The following is a 21,153-nucleotide window of genomic DNA, read 5'->3' as shown; positions in this document are numbered from 1 at the left end:
TTCAGATGCAAGTCCCAGTACTTCTGATCAACTGGTTATAAATTTGCAGGTTCCCATAATGCCTATGTTCGATAATTTGCTAGAACAGCTCACAGAACTCAGGAAGGCACTTCACTTACTATTACTGGTTTATTATATAGGATACAACTCAGGACCAGCCAGATGGAAGAGATGCTTAGGCCAGGAATGTGGGGAGGGGCGCAGAGCTTCTTTGCCCTCTTGACATTGACTGATGTCCTCTGGGGGAGACACAGTCACCCCTGGTTGAGAACCACTACTTTAGAGAACTGGTCAGGTAAATCTTGATGTGTCCACTTGGTAAAAATATTATTTAAGAAACAGCATGCAAATGCTTAACAAAAAGTTAAAAAGTAAACATTATAATATCAGCTACATAAAATTATGAATTACGTAGCAAAGGCATAAAGAGAACACTGGAAATTTTAAAGCAAGTTTAATTAGTGTTGCAGATGAATTTTTCACCATTCTGTTAATATTGCTATATAATGACTGCTTGCTTTTTTTTAAAAAAATTATGTAAGTCTTGACTTGGGGAAACATTCCTATCTTTTGAGATGATATGGGGCAGGAAAACTTTCCTTTTCTGCAAAATAGTCCTTGATGCCACTGTGAGAGAGAGAATCCTGGATTGGCTGGACCACACATAGACTCAGTAGTCTCTCTCAGATTTCCATCTATCCAACTAGATGGATGATTGCAGCCATCTATCATACTGAAGCACTGAGAGAATCCATAGGTAAGTGAATAGTAAAGGCTTCGCCAAGGTAAAACACCATGAATTACTCAGAAATGCTTGGTGGGAAGTGATGAATCATCTTCTCTTCAAATGAAGCCTACTTAATCTCAGAGTTGTTATTAGATGTGCATTGGTTGGAAATAAGAAGAACCCCAAGGGCTGGTTGTACTTTCCTTGGGCAGAAAGTGTTAACTCTTAGTTGCGCTCTATAGGGATGAAGAGGAGAGTGTGGTAGGCATCCTTGGAAGAGCAGAGTTTGCAGAGTGTGCATGACTAGATTTATGCATGAGTAAGTGAGCTCATTTACAGCAGAATGAGTGCCTGGGACACAGCGTGTTGTAGGAATTCTAGATAGATCACTGTGGCTCCATCTCGCCCGGTATTCTTGGCCTGCTTTATGCCAGAGCGCACTAACGAGCACAGAGCGTCTGGACTCTGGCAGGTGAGCCGTCTGAGTAAACTGACGTTGAGGGCCAAGCCAGGATGGAGCGTTACCATACAGGCGAGCTCCTAGTGAAGTTACTAGGCTAGAATCACACACAGAGCTCGAGTGATTTTTTATTTTTTTTTTATTTTTTTATTTTTATTTTTTTAAATTTATTTTATTTATTTTTGGCTGCGTTGGGTCTTCGTTGCTGTGCGCGGGCTTTCTTTAGTTGCAGTGAGCGGGGGCTACTCTTCATCGCAGTGCGCGGGCCTCTCACTATCGCGGCCTCTCTTGTTGCGGAGCACAGGCTCCAGACGCGCAGGTTCAGTAGTTGTGGTGCACAGGCTTAGTTGCTCCGTGGCATGTGGGATCTTCCCGGACCAGGGCTCGAACCCGTGTCCCCTGCATTGGCAGGCAGATTCTTAACCACTGCGCCACCAGGGAAGCCCTGGAGTGATTTTTTAAAAGGCAGTAGACAGTAATTGATGTTAAAAATTTAACACTATCAGGTTGTAAAGCTGAAATCACACAGAGGAGTTGGGGAGACCCCTGATCGAGCCCCAGTCATGTATGTCTGGTCCTCTGGGGGATCAGGGCACCCGACTGCCCACACTGACGACTAGCCAGCCCACTGCTGCCCCCACAGGCTGCAGGTGCCTCCGTGTTGAGTACCGTGTCAACAGAGTTGCTGGGGTAAAGTTAAAATGCTTTTGAGATGAAAAGGAATGTTGCTGGGGGTACAGAGAGATTCACAAATGAGGCCCTTAGGAAATCCCCAGGCCCCGAGCTTGGAACTTAGTAAATATTAATGCAAATAATCTGTACTTTCTAGAGTAACTCCTTTTTGTTTTTTTTCTTTTCCAGAGTCCCTGAAATAGCATTAATGAATGCCAAAGGTCTGTCAAATGAAACTGTTAATTTGTTAAAGTCCCGCCTAGAAGAAGTGGCCAAAAAACATCGTGGCGAGGTATGATGTGTTAAACTGGAATTATGAGAGGATGGTAAAAATCTCATCATGCTCAACAGTGTTTGTCTTCTGGCCTTTTCTTTGGGTTAAAGGCTTTCCCGTTGCACCTCAAATCTAAATTTCACTAGGATATTTTGGGTTTTATTGGTATCTACAAAGGGGAACATTGATGTTTGTATTTTTTTAATTAACGGTAATTATGAATTACAAATTGTAGAGTGTATATAGATAGTACTGTTGCTTAAGAATTCTTCTGGAAGCACTTTATATGAACCTGGCCATTCTTTTCGCACACTTTGGACCTGACATCATGACCTCATCTTGACTTCAACCTTTATGTTGGAAAATGTTTGCAGACAAGTGATTTCTCACCAAACTTTGCCACCTCTCCACTTTTCATATCAGAAGGACTGTTTTCCTTCTCAGCAATTAACAATACACTCTCCTCCATCAATGTCCCTTTTATATCTGAGCATTTACACCTAGTTCAGTACTGATTCCTTTTTAATTCTGTGACATCAGAGTCTACATGAGCTCCCCCTTGGGTGGCAGAACTCTCTCTGGAGGGCTAGGCTAGATGACGTCTTAGGGCAGAGTATTACTGTGTGTATTAACTCTATGTATACTGTGTGTATAATTACTGAGAGTATTATTATCTCTTAAATATAATCTATTTCCTCACTTTTGTATAAGATCACTCAGTGTTTTTGCCTAGGTAGCTCATGCTTAACTATCCCATCCTATAAAAAGTGAGAAGAGCTAAGTAAGGGCTAACCCTAGGCCTCCGTGTCTATGCTGGACCGCTAGGAAAGTGCCTGGACAGTTTTTTACTTGTATCCTATAACACATTGAGTCACAGCCATCTAAGTTGCGTTTCCAAGAACTTCAGTCATTGTTGTACTATAGAAAGTGACTGTATGATAGCCAGGTCATGGAAGCAACCTAAATGCCCATAGACAGATGAATGGATAAAGAAGATGTGGTACATATATACAATGGAATATTACTCAGCCATAAAAAGGAACAAAATTGGGTCATTTGTAGAGACGTGGATGGATCTAGAGACTGTCATACAGGGTGAAGTAAGTCAGAAAGAGAAAAACAAATATTGTATATTAATGCATATATGTGGAACCTAGAAAAATGGTACAGATGAACCGGTTTGCAGGGCAGAAATGGAGACACAGATATAGAAAACAAACATATGGACACCAAGGGGGGAAAGTGGCAGGGGGCGGGGGTGGTGGATGAATTGGGAGATTGGGATTGACACGTATACACTAATATGTATAAAATGGATAACTAATAAGAACCTGCTGTATAAAAAAATAAATAAAATTCTAAAATTCAAAAAAAAAAGTGTATGAAAAACTGAAACTGTTTCCTCTAAGATCAGGAACAAGACAAGGTTCTCCACTCTCACGACTATTATTCAACATAGTTTTGGAAGTTTTAGCCATAGCAGTCAGAGAAGAAAAAGAAATAAAAGGAATCCAAATCGGAAAAGAAGTAAAGCTGTCGCTGTTTGCAGATGACATGATACTATTCATAGAGAATCCTAAAGATGCTACCAGAAAACTACTAGAGCTAATCAATGAATTTGGTAAAGTACCAGGATACAAAATTAATGCACAGAAATCTCATGCATTCCTATACACTAATGATGAAAAATCTGGAAGAGAAGTTAAGGAAACACTCCCATTTACCATTGCAACAAAAAGAATAAAATACCTAGGAATAAACCTACCTAGGGAGACAAAAGACCTGTATGCAGAAAACTATAAGACACTGATGAAAGAAATTAAAGATGATACAAATAGATGGAGAGATATACCATGTTCTTGGATTGGAAGAATCAACATTGTGAAAATGACTCTACTACCCAAAGCAATCTACAGAGTCAGTGCAATCCCTATCAAAGTACCAATGGCATTTTTCACAGAACTAGAACAAAAAATTTCACAATTTGTATGGAAACACAAAAGACCCTGAATAGCCAAAGCAATCTTGAGAAAGAAAAACAGAGCTGGAGGAATCAGGCTCCCGGACTTCAGACTCTACCAAAAAGCTACAGTAATCAAGACAATATGGTACTGGCACAAAAACAGAAATATAGATCAATGAAACAGGATAGAAAGCCCAGAGACAAACCCATGCACGTATGGTCACCTTATTTTTGATAAGGGAGACAAGGATATACAATGGAGAAAAGACAGCCTCTTCAATAAGTGGTGCTGGGAAAACTGCACAGCTACATGTAAAAGAATGAAATTAGAACACTCCCTAACCCCATACACAAAAAATAAACTCAAAATGGATTAAAGACCTAAATGTAAGGCCAGACACTATCAAACTCTTAGAGGAACACATAGGCAGAACACTCTATGACATAAATCACAGCAAGATCCTTTCTGGCCCACCTCCTAGAGAAATGGAAATAAAAACAAAAATAAACAAATGGGACCTAATGAAACTTAAAAGCTTTTGCACAGCAAAGGAAAACTTAAACAAGATGAAAAGACAACCTTCAGAATGGGAGAAAATATTTGCAAATGAAGCAACTGACAAAGGACTAATCTGCAAAATTTACAAGCAGCTCATGCAGCTCAATATCAAAAAAACAAACAACCCAATCCAAAAATGGGCAGAAGACCTCAATAGACATTTCTCCAAAGAAGAATACAGATTGCCAACAAACACATGAAAGGATGCTCAACATCACTAATCATCAGAGAAATGCAAATCAAAACTACAATGAGGTATCACCTCACACCAGTCAGTATGGCCGTCATCAAAAAATCTACAAACAATAAATGCTGGAGAGGGTGTGGAGAAACGGGAACCCTCTTGCACTGTTGGTGGGAATGCAAATTGATACAGCCACTATGGAGAACAGTATGGAGGTTCCTTAAAAAACTAAAAATAGAACTACCATACGACCCAGCAATCCCACTACTGGGCATATACCCTGAGAAACCATAATTCAAAAAGATACATGTACCATAATGTTCATTGCAACACTGTTTACAATTGCCAGGACATGGAAGCAACCTAAGTGTCCATCGACAGATGAATGGATAAAGAAGATGTGGCACATATATACAATGGAATATTACTCAGCCATAAAAAGAAATGAAATTGAATTATTTGTAGTGAGGTAGATGGACCTAGAGTCTGTCATACAGAGTGAAGTAAGTCAGAAAGAGAAAAATAAACACCATATGCTAACACATATATATGGAATCTAAAAACCAAAAAAAAGGTTCTGAACAGCCTAGGGGCAGGACAGGAATAAAGACAGAGACGTAGAGAATGGACTTGAGGACACGGGGAGGGGGAAGGGTAAGCTGGGGTGAAGTGAGAGTGGCATGGACATATATACACTACCAAACGTAAAATAGATAGCTAGTGGGAAGCAGCCGCATAGCACAGGGAGATCAGCTCGATGCTTTGTGACCACCTAGAGGGGTGGGATAGGGAGGGTGCGAGGGAGACGCAAGAGGGAGGAGATATGGGGATATATGTATATGTATAACTGATTCACTTTGTTATAAAGCAGAAACTAACACACCATTGTAAAGCAATTATACTCCAATAGAGATGTTAAAAAAGAAAGAAAGAAAGAAAGAAAGTGATTGTAGCACAGTCTGAACAAAAAAAATAGGCCTTGGGAATTATTCCAAAGTTCTTTCTAGTTTAAGTCGTTTCTAGTGTAGTCTAATGTCTAGCTGAAAAATAATATGGAGTTATATTGAAAATTAAGCTACAGAATCCTCTGGTTTCTTGGATTCATGATTTGTGATTTTTTTGAAAAATTTTTTGCTGTATTTTATTTTATTTTATTTTTACAATGCAGTATTATTAACTATAATCACTATGCTGTACATTAGATCGCCAGAACTTTTTTATCTTATAACTGGAAGTTTGTACTCTTTGACCAACATATCTCCCCTTTTCTCCCACTCCCTCACCCCCGGCCCCTGGTAACCACCATTCTAGTCTCTGTTTCTTTTTTTTTTAAGTTATTATATTTTATTCTATTTATATTAGTTTAATACTTTTTAAATTTAACAAATGAATTAATGTATGTCAATGCTGTCTTACAGGTAGAAAAACCAAAATATCAAACCACCGAATAATATCTCAAGAGTACATGTTTTCTTGGAACTTGAGCCAAAATTGAAAGTTAGGGGTCCCTAACACTCTAGTTACTACCTCTGGCTCCTAGGCCGTGCAGACAACAAATACCACAAAGCTTGTTCTACTTTGAAAAACTAATAATTATGTATAAATACTTTAGTATTATTTATAAGTTCAAGTAAGGAAGTGTTCAGTATTTGTAAGGTTCTCTATCAGTTATCTATTACTTTCTAACAAATTTTCCTAAAATGTAGCAGCTTAAAACAATAGCACTTTTAGTCTTTGTTTCTGTGAGTTCAGCTTTTTTATATTCCACCTGTAAGTGATATCATGCAGTATTTGTCTTTGTCTGACTTGTTTCACTTAACATAATGCCTCAAGGTCCATGTGTGTTTTGCAAACAGGAGGATGTCCTTTTTCATGGTTGCACAATATTCTGGTGTGTGTGTGTATCACATCTTCTTTATTCACTTATTCGTTGACACTTAGGTTGTTTCCCTAGCTTGGCTATCGTGAATAATGCTGCAGTAACATGGGAGTACAGATATCTCTTCAAGATCCTTTGTTTTCATTTCCTTTGAATATATACTCAGAAGTGGGATTGCTGGATCATATGGTAGTTTTATTTTTAAGTTTTTGAGGAACCTACATACTGTTTTCCATAGTGGCTGCACCAATTTACATTCTCACCAAGAGTGTACCTGGGTTCCCTTTTCTCCACATCCTCGTCAACACTTGTTATTTGCTGTCTTTTTGATGATAGCCATTTTAACAGGTGTGAGGTGATAACACATTGTGGCTTTGATTTGCATTTCCCTGATAATTAGTGATGTCGAGTATCTTTTCATGTGCCTATTGGCCATTTGTATGTCTTCTTTGGAAAAATGTCTATTGTGTTCCTCTGCCCGTTTTTTAATTGGATTGTTTGCGAGTTTTTTGGGGGTTTTTTGTTTTGCTTTTTTTGGGTTTTTTTGGCCGCGCTGGGCCTTTGTTGCTGCACGCGGGCTTTCTCTAGTCGTGGCGAGTGGGGGCTACTCTTTGCGGTGTGTGGGCTTCTCACTGCAGTGGCTTCTCTTGTTGCAGGGTGTGGGCTCTAGGCACGTGGGCTTCAGTAGTTGTGGCTTATGGGCTCTAGAGCGCAGGCTCAGTAGTTGTGGAGCATGGGCTTAGTTGCTCCGTGGCATGTGGGAGCTTCCCAGACTAGGGATCGAACCCATGTCCCCTGCACTGGCAGGTGGACTCTTAACCACTGCACCACCAGAGAAGTCCCAGATTGTTTGGTTTCTTTTTTTTTGCTACTGAGTTGTATGAGTTCTTTATGTATTTAAATATTGACTCCTTATCACATATATGATTTGCAAGTATCTTCTCCCATTCTGTAGGTTACCTTTTCATTTGTTGATGGTTTCCTTTGCTGTGCAGAAACTTTTTAATTTGATGTAGTCCCACTTGTTTATTTCTGCTTTTGTTGTCCCCCCCACCCCCCTGCCTTTTTTGGCTTTATTGTAAATTATACTTTTTATTTTGAGATAATTATAGATTCACATGCAATTGTAAGAAATAATACCAGGAGAGCCCAAGTACCCTTTACTCAGTTTGCCCCAATGGTAACATTTTTGCAAAACTGTAGTGTAATATCATAACCAGGACATTGACATTGATACAGTCAAGATACAGAATGGTTTCATCACCACAAGATCCCTAATGTTGCCACCTCCTTACACCCCCATGCCCTCCTTGATACCTGACAACCACTAATCTGTTCTCCATTTCCGTAATTGTCTCATTTCAAGGATGTTATATAAGCAGAGTCACAGTATGTGACCTTTGGGATTTACTCCCCCTCCCCCCACCACTGCAGCATGATTCTGGGGAGACTCATCAGATTGTCACATGTGTCAATAGTTGTTACTTTTTATTGCTGAGTAGTGTTCCATCTTATAGGTGCACCACTGTTTGCTTAGCCATCCACCAGGTGAAAGACATTGGAATTATTTCCAGTTTGGGGCTGTTAAAAATAAAGCTGCTGTAAACATTTATGTACAGCTTTTTGTGTGAACATAAGTTCATTTCTCTGAAATAAATGCTCAGGAATGCAGTTGTGGGTGTATGGTACTGTGTGTTCAGTTTTTTAAGAAACTGCCAAAATTTTCCAGATTAGCTGACCACTTTACATTACCATCAGCAATGTGAGTGGTCCAGTTTCTCCACATCGGTGTCAGCATTTGATGTTGTCAGTTTTCTATTTTATCTATTCTAATAGAAGTTGTGATGGTTAATTTTATGTGTCTGTTGGCTAGGCCATGGTACCTGGATATTTGGCCAAACATTATTCTATATGTTTCTGGGAAGGTATTTTTTAGATGAAATTAACATTTAAATCAGTATACTTTGAGTTAAGCAGATTACTCTCCATAAGGTGGGGGGGCCTCACCCAGTCAGTTGAGGGCTTTAAAAGAAGAAGACTGGCCTCCCTGGAAGAAGGAATTGCCAGGAAATGCCCTTGGGACTTGAACTGCAACATCAACTCTGCCCTGGGTCACCAGCCTGCTGGCCTTCCCTGCAGAATTTGGACTTATCAGCATCTATAATCACGTGAACCAATTCCTTAAAATCAATCTCAATCAATTTTTCCCTCTCCCTCCTTCCTTCTCTCTCTCTCTCTCCATACACAGTCGGCTCTCCATATCTGTGGGTACTACATTCGTGTATTCAGGCAACCATGGATCGAAAATATTCAGAAAAACAATCCAGGAAGTTCCAAAAAGCAGAACTTGAATTTGCTGCATGCCAACAACTATTTACATAGCATTTACATAGTATTTACAACTATTTACATAGTATTTTCGTTCTTTTAGGTATTGTAAGTAATCTAGAGATGATTTAAAGTATACTGTGGGAAGATGCGCATAGATTATGTGCAGATACTATACCGTATATATATGTGGACACATACCCCTTCTATTTGGTTCTGTCTCTCGGGAGAACCCTGGCTGATACAGATGCGTACTGCGAGGTGAGGCAGAGCGGCTGCCGTAAATAAGGAGGTCAGGAGAGGCCCCACCAGGTGACATGTGAGCAGAGGCTGAAAAAAGCAAGACGATGGACTGTGTAGATTTGGGGGAGAGGGGGACAAGAGCCAGTTTGAAGACTAGCTCTTATTTACATCCAGTCTTGTATGTTTTATCAGATTTATACAGAAAATGCTAGTAAATTAAATACATTAGCAAAAGAAAAACCCTCCACTGCTTGGCTCCTGGCTCCTTTCTGGTGTAGAAATGGTTTCTCTTTGACGTGATGGAAACTGCCTTCTTTAATCAGCTTTCCTTAAAAGAGCTTTTCACAGAACAGTTTGCCTCTTAGACTCTAGACTAGTGTTTCTCAACTGTAAATAGAAGTATATCCAGTGAAAGCCACAGCTTCTAGTACAATAAAAAATACAGCTTCCCCCAATAATAGCTGTGGTTTCTCCCCAAGAGAAAGGTGAACACCAGGCAAACTATATATTCTTGTGTACAGTGAATTCTATTACCTTTTACCACCCTAAGTCCTTTTAGAAACAATAATTTTTAATCTGCTTCATTGTAATTGAGGAAAAAGAAATTTCAGAGTGGTGGTCCTCATCTGCAGAAGGAGCTCGGCACTCTTGACCTCTTTGGGGTTGGAATAGTTGGTCAGTGTGGGGTCCCAGAAACCTTTGTTCTGTTGATTTACCAGCCAAGCTATGGTTTATGATTTAGGGGTTGGGGAAAGTGGCTTCCTACATTCACATAGGATGTCTGAGAGGGGGGCCTTTTTCCTTCTGATACTGTAAATGCTTCCCTAAGTGGAAATGAAATGCTTTCTAAGTATTAATTAGCCTCCTACTGGCCCATTACTAGCAGGGAGAGAGTGAGGCCTTTAAGCGTTTGCCTCTGTACCCCAGTAGGATGTTTTCAGTATGCTGTATGGATAGATGAAAGCTCTCATGTTAGCAATGATTATTCTCTGCTCAACTGTCATTATGTAGGCAGGTTTTCTAGTTGGGAAGGTAGTCTTTACTTTTATGCAGTCTTAAATATTTTACCAGATTTATTTATACAGAAAAATATTTTATTGGATTTATTATATAGAAAATGCTAATAAATTGAATAGGATTGCAAAAGAAAAGTGAAGCTTCTTATTTATCTATATAGTGATTTTTCTTGATAGCAACACAATGAGGTGAGTGCTATAAAAGCTTTTTCCTCCTGTGGTTGCATCCTAGACCTAATTTAGAACGTGTCACATTACAATGAATATCACCATTGTGAGTGGGTCTCGATGGCCTGCATGTTTTTCTGTAGTCTTACCTTGGGGCCCTGCTTTGCGTCACTTGACCATTTGTGGTTGATTTCCATCCATGTGTTTAGGTGATGATATTTGAACTGGCTTACCATGTGCAGTCATTTCTCTGCGAGCACAACAAACCCCCTCCCAAGTCTTTTCATGAAGAAATGCTGGAAAGGCGGGCTCAGGAGGAACAACGGAGGCAGTTAGAGGCCAAGCGGAAAGAGGAAGAGGAGGTGAGACCCTTGTCACCGCAGTGTCCAGCCCGGAGGTCTGCGAGCTCCTATAGGTTTTCCTCCGTCTCTACCTACTCACTTACTGGTATTTCTTTAAGTTTTGCTCAACATTTGATCCAAGAACCATGGATTCATGTGAAAGGAGGCCCTAAGAGTAACCAAGAAATAAGTACTATGAGTGATTCCCTCCCAACAAATATCAGTGCTACCCCTAGAACCCTTAGTCCAGGTCTTTAAATAAAAGAAAAAGGAGGTCGGTTTAACCAAACTTCTGGTGCTCTTTCTGTGCTTGTAAAGCTGTGCAGGAGTTCAGAGGCTATTATCTTCTTCCCTCTGTGGGACAAGTATCTCATGCCCAAATGAGTAGCCAAAGCCAGAGACTGAACGTTTTTTTGTTCACTAACCATTTGTACTTTTTCTTTATTTGCATACGGATGTATACTGCTGTGTTATTTTAAAAATCCTTTAATCAAAGTTAATACATGTATCTAAATTTCCTTCCTGATTTTTAAGGTTTTTTATTCCTTCTATTTAGTCTTTTAATAAACTTATCTAGAACTTATTTTGGTGTGGGTTGTGAAAATGAGGGTCTGAGTTTTTCTTTTTTTTTTTCCCCAGTCATTTTCCTAACACATTTATTAAGTAATCATTCATTCTTAAGTGATTTGTAATAATTCCTTTAAAGTGTATGTTACCTACTTATTTATACTAAGTTCTACTTGTGAATTATCTCTTGTGTTCAATTCATCTGTTTTTTTCTTGAGTCTCTACCGCACTCTTGAGTTATTTGTTTGTATCTTTACACATCTGACTGTCTAAGTCAGGACCCCTGTCCCTTTATCCTTCATTCTTCTTTTTTTTTTTGCCCTCGGCTATTCTCACAGATAAGTTATAGGATTGCTTTCTCAAAATCAAAACAAAACAAAGCCTGTGGGATTTTGAGTAAAATTGCACTAAACTTATGTATTCATTTAGTAAGAATTAACATTATGACAGTATTCAGACTTCCTATCCAGGAATGTTTTTCCATTTATTTTTATCTCTCAGTGAGGCTTTTTAGTTTTCTTCCCTTAGGTATTGCAATTACTTGTAGGGTTTTGTTTTTCCTGCTTTTCTTAGGTTCTTTTTTTTTTTTTAATAAATTTATTTATTTTATTATTTATTTATTTATTTATTTTGGCTGCATTGGGTCTTCTGTTGCTGCGCGTGGGCTTTCTCTAGTTGCGGTGAGCAGGGGCTACTCTTCGTTGCGGTGCGTGGGCTTCTCATTGCGGTGGCTTCTCTTGTTGCGGAGCATGGGCTCTAGGCACGTGGGCTTCAGTAGTTGTGGCACACAGGCTCAGTAGTTGTGGCGCACGGGCTTAGTTGCTCCGCGGCATGTGGGATCTTCCCGGACCAGGGCTCGAACCCGTGTCCCCTGCATTGGCAGGCGGATTCTTTACCACTGCGCCACCAAGGAAGCCCTTTTTTTAGGTTCTTATTCCTGGTTCTTTTTTCCTGCTTCATTTTGTTCATCCTTTACTTATGTTAACACTGTCTTTGTGAGTTCCGTTCATTTTTTTCTCAGTATTTATTTATTTGGCTGTGCCAGGTCTTAGTTGCGGCACGAGGGATTTTTTTTTTTTTTTTTTTTTGGTTGCGCCATGCGGGATCTAGTTCCCTGACTAGGGATCGAACCTGGGCCCCCTGCACTGGGAGCACGGAGTCTTAACCACTGGACCACCAGGGAAATCCGGTTCCATTCATTTTGTTACTGCTTATCTCCTACTTAATTGTGTAGCCTAATTATCATTTAGGGTTTAAAGTTCCCTGTTGTCATTGTTCTTAGGCAGACACATTTTTACTAGAAGATAAAGATATTTAACAGTCTTGTTTTGGTGTCCTACTATAACTACCTGTAAGTTTTGGGTATGCTTTTACATTTTATATTACTGCTGTAATAGTTTTTGGTGAGTTTCTCAATGGTTTTGATATTTATAACCTGGAATTTTGGGGAGCTTATAAAAAACACTATTTTTCTCTACCTAAATTCAGAATCATTTGAGTAATAGCTACATGAGTCAAATGGATAGAGATCAAAATGCCACTTTTAATACTGAGAAAACTGATTGGGGAATGCACCTGAAGGTCTGTGGCTTGTGGGTGTGCACCCAGCTCAGCCCACCTCCACCCAGCGGCCTGGCCGACAGTAGGCGCAAGTGCATGTTCTCTGCAGACAGGCAGGTATCAAAGAGGAGGGGCTCAGTCAAGTGTGGGGAGAAGTGAGTGGCCCATGGTGTTGCTGCAGTTAAAATCCCTCCACATTGGGAATCCCCTGGCGGTCCAGTGCTTAGGACTCCGTGCTTCCAAAAAAAGTCCCTCCACATAGAAATGGGGAGTAAGTGTCCCTCCCCACACAGTCTTCACACCCATTTAAGTGGGAAGCCTGTTGCATAAGAACTCTGATAAAACTGACGTAATTACAGTTTGTACTAAGGTTCTAGATATTCGGACCTCTTAGGAGATGAGAGCTTGAATTACTGAAATTCAAAAGATTTTTTGTGATTTCAGAATTCGTATGTTGTATGGGTTTCAGAGATCAGCATTTGATGGCAGTATGATTTATTTCAGCAACGTGAAATCCTTCATGAGATTCAGAGAAGGAAAGAAGAGATAAAAGAAGAAAAAAAAAGGAAAGAAATGGCTAAGCAGGTACTCTAGCAATTCTGCCATACTCAAATAGTTTACATTTTGCTAAACATAAAATCCTTTTATTTCCATTGATGATATTTGAATTATTGTATCTTTATAATGTTTGAATATCTGAGAAGTCAGAACCCCTGTCCTTCCTTCTTCATTATTCTTTTTCCTTCATTATTCTTTTTCCCCTCCTTTGTTAGTATCAGTAGTAAAGCTTAAAATGAAGCACTAAAAAGTCCCCCAAATATCATTCATTATATATTTAAGATTCTCCGAATAAGTAGCAAAATTTAGAGTTGTATGTTATCTGTAGATGACTTAGGCTTACATAACTACAGTAGTTTATCAAAAGAGTTGAAGGAGAGAGGAGATTGAAGTTTTGATAATCAACCCAGACTGGCATTATTAATACTTGGAAAACAAAACTATTTGTTCATACAGAAGAGTGAATGGAAACCACATGGATCTCCCTGAGATTTCATTCAGTGATGGAAAAGAAGGATTCAACAGAGCTGGTTTAAAAAGCAGGGGTGGAAAAGGATAAAGTCCTTTTTCCTATATTTTTCCTGATTCCAACTCAATCAAAAACCAGCTACACATGTTTGGAGAAATCCAGAGACAATTTTGCTCATTCTCTTTTAGAGAAATATGGCATTAAACTTAAGGGAAGCAATGAGGTGCAGTGGGAGGAGCCACTGATGTACAGGTAAGCAGCACCTGGCTGAAAGCTTTGGCTTTTTTACTGCCTGGCTCTGCGACCTTGACAGATGACACTCTCCGAGGCTCATTTTCCTCACCCCTTAAGACGGCACAGATAATGCCTTCCTTTCTGTCTTACGTAATTATTCCCACAGATAAATGTACTGCCCTTTGTGAACGTACAAAACTGTATACAAATTTAAGGTGATATTACTGTTCCCACCAATTCTCCTATCTTACATCTGATCTGCCTTCCTGTCACTCACTCTGCTCTCCCCTTGTTTGTTTTTTACAGTGTTCAAAATAGTTTAATATTGGAGTCAAGATAGATAACAGAACAATACTAATTCTATCAATAGACAGAAGACATAATCCAAACATAGACCCCCTCCACCCCATGTATATGTAACTGATTTTTTGACTAAGGTACAAAGATAATTCTGGAGAAAGGATAGCCTTTTCAGCAAACGGTACTAGAACATTTTTTTTCTTTTCTATTATGGTTTATTACAGGATATTGAATCTGCTCTCTCTTTGAATGCCTCCTTCTGTTCATCTCTTGTTCTTCTCCCTAACTTTTCATGTATATTCCACGATTCTAAGCATTTTCGTTTATAAAATTCACATTCTCTGGCCTTCAGTTCTTGAACCAGTACATATTTGGACATTAAACTTTTAAAAGTTGAGTTCAACTTTATTACACTTGAAAACATTCAGCTTAAATAAGATTTGTATTCTCTACATATTTATAATTATGTACCATGATTGTCTTCCACTATGACTTATATCTAAAGTAGGTTTTACTTTTCTTTTTTTAAGGAACGTTTAGAAATAGCTAGTTTGTCAAACCAAGATCATACCTCTAGGAAAGACCCAGGAGGACACAGAACAGCTGCCATTCTACATGGAGGCTCTCCTGACTTTATAGGAAATGGTAAACATCGAACCAACTCCTCTGGAAGGTCTAGGTAAGTCCCTGCGGTTTCTGATCTGGAAGGATGAAAGATGTAGAAGAATTAAAACAACTTGTAGCAAAATTTGGTGGAATTGTCACATGATAGTTTTAATAACTTTTGCAGAGCCTGTATATCTTAATATATTAGTTAGCAATATGAAATAAAAGTTTCATTTAACACTTTCCAAGTATCTTTCATGAAACCAGTTTTAGGGTTCATTCCCTTTTATAACAGTTACAACACTTCACAGTCTTGCCTCCAGTGCAGTTTGATCTGACTTTTAATGATCTAATTATTCAATAAGTGATTTAAAAACTTTTCTCTGTCAGAATCATCATCCAGTCAGATTTCACACGGTGTGTGTTTTCAGTCTGTAACTCCCTAGGTCCCACCACAGATGTGGGGAATACTCCAAAACGGGCACGGGTGTGGGAGATCCTTTACATGAGGACAGGAGCCCCGATTTGCTGTCAGGACTCCTCTCCTTGTTGCTACTGAGGACACTGGGCTTCCCTGTTACTGCAGGTGGGCTCCTGGGTTGTTCCCTGTCACCAGAGATGATATGAAAGATACTATCTCTTCCTCTACATCCTTTTCCTCAAGTCTCTAAAGACATCCTCAAGTCTCTAAAGAATTGAGACTTCCCTGTCTATTTGCTGTGACCCTCTGTGGACCAGAAAGGAATTTTAGTACAGAATCCATTTGTGAGTAGGTGGGTGATTAAATAGTATAGGTATTATAATTCAGCTTCTTTATGTGTTTAAACTGTCTCTTGTGAGAATCTAAGCAGCACTTAAAACCAACATTTTCTTCTATAAAAAGAAACATTTTAGGTACCAAACTAAAAGCTTGTATAATCTTTTGGGTTATAGTTTGTTTATACGAAGGAATCATTTCAGTTCTTTCCCTAATTATCTACTTTAAAAAAAAAAATCAGCTCAGAAATCATTTTGATATTAACATTTAACCACCTACTGTTAAGGTGAACTAAGTCTTTTCTTGAATGCAGTTTCTGGTAACAATTCCTTTTTAAGGTTATAACTCCTTGCACCAATTTAGATTGTTTTTGCAACTGGGCTTCCATTAGGCAACATAGTTTGAAGTAGTCAGAGTACTTCAGCAGGAAATAATTGACAGACTCCTACTGTGTTAGAAACAGTGGAAATAAATCAATGCCATGAATAAGGATGTATAAAAAACAATTTTTTTTAGTTTAAACATTTCCATTTTTGCGGCTAACTGTAAACAGTGGGTCCAAGATTAGACTTGGCTTTTGAGATCAGAGATTATTAGCAAGTTTATTCAAGGAAGGATGGGAACTTCTCTCCCTCCTTGACATAGGTGGAACTTTTCATGTAGTGCTTGTAGAGGGCCATTTGTATGTCTTGGATAGAATGTGACATTCCATGAGCATCCAAGAAGAAATCATTTTTTTTAAAATTTTTATTAATTAATTTATTTATTTATGGCTACTGTGTTTGGATCTTCGTTTCTGTGCGAGGGCTCTCTCTAGTTGTGGCAAGTGGGGGCCACTCTTCATCGCGGTGCGCGGGCCTCTCATTATCGCAGCCTCTCTTGTTGCGGAGCACAGGCTCCAGACGTGCAGGCTCAGCAGTTGTGGCTCACGGGCCCAGCCGCTCCGTGGCATGTGGGATCTTCCCAGACCAGGGCTTGAACCCGTGTCCCCTGCATTGGCAGGCAGACTCTCAACCACTGCGCCACCAGGGAAGCCCAAGAAATCATTTTTATGTATTGTTTGCCAACGTTGTTGCACAAACCTGCATGAACTCTGGCACTATGTTGGCTACCGACTGGAAAAGAATGAATCTTTCTTAAAGTATAGTTTACATGCTTCTTCAGTTAAGAAATAAAAAGTCCTTGATATACTGAAGTACCTCATGGCATACTCTTGATTCTTCTTCTTCCTTGCTATTCACTAGTCTTTGAGTTGGAAAGCCAAAGGAAAGAAGCAGAGTGTTCCAATTTATTCTTTCAGTTAGTAGATACATTTGATAGAGTTAGTAGAGATGGCCTTGTCATCACTATCGTCAGCAGGCATTATTCGAATTGGCTGTGACTAAAAACAATACAATCTAGAACCAGATACTTAATGAGCACTTACTAAAGGTCAGATACCTTTCTGAGTCCTGGGGATTCAATAAACAAGATCAAGAAGGACTCTGGTTTCATGGAGCTTATATTCTAGTTGGAGGAGACCGTCCACAAGCAAGCAAGAAAATGTCAGATGGTGACTAGCGCTGTGCAGAGAATTTAAATAGGCTGTCTTGAAGAAAGACCGGATGGCTACTTTAGATTGGGTGTTTGGAGGAAGGAGTCCAAGGATTGGATCCTGAGTGACAGAAGGACAGTGGCTTTCGACGGGGGTGGGGCACGGATACTGGATCTGGATGATGGAATGGAGCCAGCTGCTTGGGTAAAGAACAGCCGGTGCAGAAGGCCCGAAGCCAGCCTGGCCTTGTCCTGCCCAGAGCTCATCAAACAGGGCAGTGTGGCTGCAATGAGCGGGCATGGAGAGAGTGGTTCAAGGCGGCGGCAGGGGTGTGTCACGGAGGGCTTTGTTGGTTGGGTCAGGGGTTTAGGTGTAATGAGCAGCCATTCGGGGTTTTAAAGAGGAATAAGGTAGCGTCTGATCCACACTGAGTGAAGTTCTTCCTGGCTGCCAGTGGAGAGTGGAGAACAGGAGAACAACAGTAGAGGAACGGTTTGCACGTCACGCTTCATACTACTCTCCCCCTCCCTCAGCCTCTGCATGGCAGCGACGCTCATCTTGCAGTCCTTCGCGCACACCAAGCTCCTTCCCATCTCGGGGCCTCTGCCAGTCACTCTGCCTGCGACGCTCTCCCTGGAGCACTTTGCATGGCCGGCTTCTTATCTTTCAGTTCTCCGCTCACCAGTGACCTCAGACGCCTTCCCTGAGCACCCCCCTCCCCACCCCCCGCTCCCCTGCTTAGTCACTTGTTCTCCAGTTCCCTGTTTTAAGTTTCTCCATAGCAGTTACTGCTAACTGAACTTCATATTCACTTGTTTGCTTTTTTATTGTCTTTCTCCTTTCATGACAATGTCAAGTTCATGCGAGCAAGGACCTCATCTGTGTTTCCCTCAGGGCCTGGAACAGTGCCTGGGAGAGACAGAGTAGATGCTCAGTAAATGTCTGATGAAGGGAGAGAGGGAGTCAGGAAGGATGATAGAAAGGGACAGACTGTTTTTTTGGCACTTGTAGAGTCTGCAGCCTCTTCAACCAGGGTGACTCGGCTTTTCTTTTTATGTGGGCGTATCAAAAATCAGTAAGGCTTTATTTAATGAAAGGTTTCCACTGTGTAAAACAAGAGAAAGAGAACAGAAAACCACTCACTGTTCTAGTGGAAAGAGCTTAAAGGCCTGATACTCAAGGGCCTGGCCCCTTGGCCCAGCTTTTCACGGATGTGTTTTTGTCTTTGTTGAACAACTTTATTTTCTGTGTCCTTAAGGTTGTCTTTTTTCCCCTTTGAAGGATTTACCTTTTATTTTTTTTTCAAATTGAGGTAAAATTCAAATAATATAAAACTAACCATTTTAAAGTGTCAGTTTAAACTAACCATTCAGTGTCAAGCTGTCGTTTGTAAAGTGCAGACATAGTTCTCTCCTGCCTTCTTCCCAGGGATGTTGTTATCTCATAAATGGGCACTTTGAACTTTTTAGGAGAAGCAAAAAAAGAAAAAAAATTCTATAAAGTAGTTCATGGTAGAGAATTATTTTTACAGTTTCAGACTTGCCTTCCGTGCAGGTTACTAAAGTGTAGCCCAGAATCTAGGATACATCACCCATTTTCACCAGGAAACAGCATCAGGTTGTCTTGTAGTTTGTTTTCCTGATTTTGACACCATGTGTGGTAACTGCTGGCTATTCCTCCTTACAGAGAAGAGATAATTAAGGGTATAAGTGTAACCCAGCTGGGTTCTTGGACTCTTTAATCAATAGAAATTGATAAGAGGCCAGATGAGAAATTCAGGCAAGGCTTTATTGGGACTCGTGCTGTAGCACATGGGAGCGAAAACAAATAACAGATGCCCTTGCTCTCTCTCTGAGGTGGGGGGTGGGCAAGCTGGTGCCTTAAATGGGGTGAGGGTAGGGACAGACCCTGGGTCGGGCCTGAGGGGTGGCTTGGGTGGTCGGCCCCACCCCCTTGGTGGTGCTGTGTGCAGGGTGCATGCTCAGTACCCTGCTTTGCTCCCGACACCTCAGAAGTGGCAGTTGGGTTTTTGGTCTTTTTGTATCTTGTTCATAATTTGCCCCAATGGGGCATGCACGCAGCTATTTTTAGTCCCTTACCGTTTCTTTGTATTCTGTTGCTCTAGGAGACGTTTGTCCAGGTGAAAGCACTGCAGCAAAGGGTCCCAGGTCCCAGCCTGTCTCCTAAGTATAAGACATGGGCTGGGGAACCGCTGAAGTATTAAGGATGTGGGTAGGGGAAGAGGGAATCCTTGATACATCTCTCCACACTTGTGAGCTTCCATTGTTCACAGTCTCTCCAGTTGGCTCCATGGAGGCATAGACTGGTTCACTTCAAATTAAGCAATGTCAGCAATTCTTACTAACTTTATGTCCACAGAGCTGCCTGGAGTTTCAAATTGGGGGACCAAGAGCTAGAGTTTTCTGTGGCATCTTGGTGAGTTAGGCGGGAAGATGACACTACCCTAGCCCCCTGTGTCTCATATGAGATCTTCCTTTTTCTGTCCCATCCCAACCATCTACACCATTGACCATGTTGGCAGAGCAGTCTTTTGGGTGGGAGTCTGATTCTCAAGTCCCTAGTAGACAAATTGCCGCCTCTTTTCTTGCTACTTGGCTTTTTAAAAAATCATATTTTCCTCTTATTTGAGGTATCAAGGTCCTAGATGCCTAATTTAGTCTTCTAAAATTGAACTGTGTCTAATTATCTGTTCTTTATAAAACCCAGTTAATGTTATTTGGCAATTTTGTTTAAAACACCCTTTATCCTGTGTACTGCCACAGCTACTGGGAAAAACTGATAACATGGGTGATATTTCTAATGATACTGCAAACCCCCATGAACATTCCATAATCTAGAATTAATCATTGGCAATGACGGACTTCCCTGGTAGTCCAGTGGTAAAGAATCCACCTTCCAATGCAGGGAATGCGGGTTCCATCCCTGGTTAGGGAACTAAGATCCCACATGCTGCGGGGCAACTGAGCCCACACACCACAACTACTGAGCCCGCACACCTCAACTAGAGAGCCCACGTGCCGCAAACTACAGAGCCCACGTGCCCTGGAGCCTTCGCGCCACAACTAGAGAGAAGCCCGTGTGCCACAACAAAAGACCCTGTGTGCCGCAACTAAGACCCGACGCAGCCAAAAATAAATAATAAATCTTAAAAAAAAAAAAATCATTGGCGATGACACCAGTGTTAATTGCTTCTAAATACCGTTTGCTTGCATTGGGATGGCTATTTCTGCTGGAGTTTAGGAGCTGTTTTACTTATTAATGGATTAGGTTCCAGAAGGTTGTTCTGAACCCAATTCTGATGAGTCCAAAGTAGACAGTATGAGCCTCCAATATGTACACATTTTTGGGTGAAAACAGGAAACGCCAGTGACATTGGATTTCTTCTTTGTTCCTTCTCTTCAAACTCTCTGTGATTTACTTTTTATCCTTCAGAATTGTTCCTGCTGTCAATCTGTCCCATGTGGCATGTACCACATTTGTCCTTTTCTTGACGCTTTCACTTTTAAAATGATCTCTGGGTTTTTTTCAATCCTAATGATACATCTTTTCTTACTAGAACTCAACATTCTCATTGGGTTTGTACTTAACAGTCATGATGGGGTGATTAATATTCTAAAATGCCTTAAAATCAAGCATTTACACACTGTAAACTAAAGAACATAGAGGAGTTAGACTAAAATGACTATTAGCACCATCTGTTGGAGGGGGCAAAGCTCATGTAGAGGTGCTTCTG

General features: G+C 40.4%; 1 protein-coding gene across 2 annotated transcripts in view; it reads left to right on the top strand.

Moving 5' to 3' along the window:
* Positions 1-21,153, top strand: part of EIF2AK4 (eukaryotic translation initiation factor 2 alpha kinase 4) — a 108,846-nt gene that overhangs the window by 14,003 nt on the left and 73,690 nt on the right. For both annotated transcript variants that reach the window (XM_057542039.1, XM_057542038.1), the window contains exons 3-6: positions 2,049-2,151; positions 10,683-10,835; positions 13,446-13,526; positions 15,033-15,181. In XM_057542039.1, coding sequence (XP_057398022.1) covers positions 2,049-2,151; positions 10,683-10,835; positions 13,446-13,526; positions 15,033-15,181 — 486 coding nt within the window. The remainder of the gene's footprint in view (positions 1-2,048; positions 2,152-10,682; positions 10,836-13,445; positions 13,527-15,032; positions 15,182-21,153) is intronic.

Source organism: Balaenoptera acutorostrata, chromosome 3 (assembly GCF_949987535.1).
Source record: "Balaenoptera acutorostrata chromosome 3, mBalAcu1.1, whole genome shotgun sequence".
Taxonomy (NCBI): domain Eukaryota; kingdom Metazoa; phylum Chordata; class Mammalia; order Artiodactyla; family Balaenopteridae; genus Balaenoptera; species Balaenoptera acutorostrata.
Note: the sequence above shows the minus strand (reverse complement) of the source record. Positions and strands in the feature narration are given on the sequence as shown.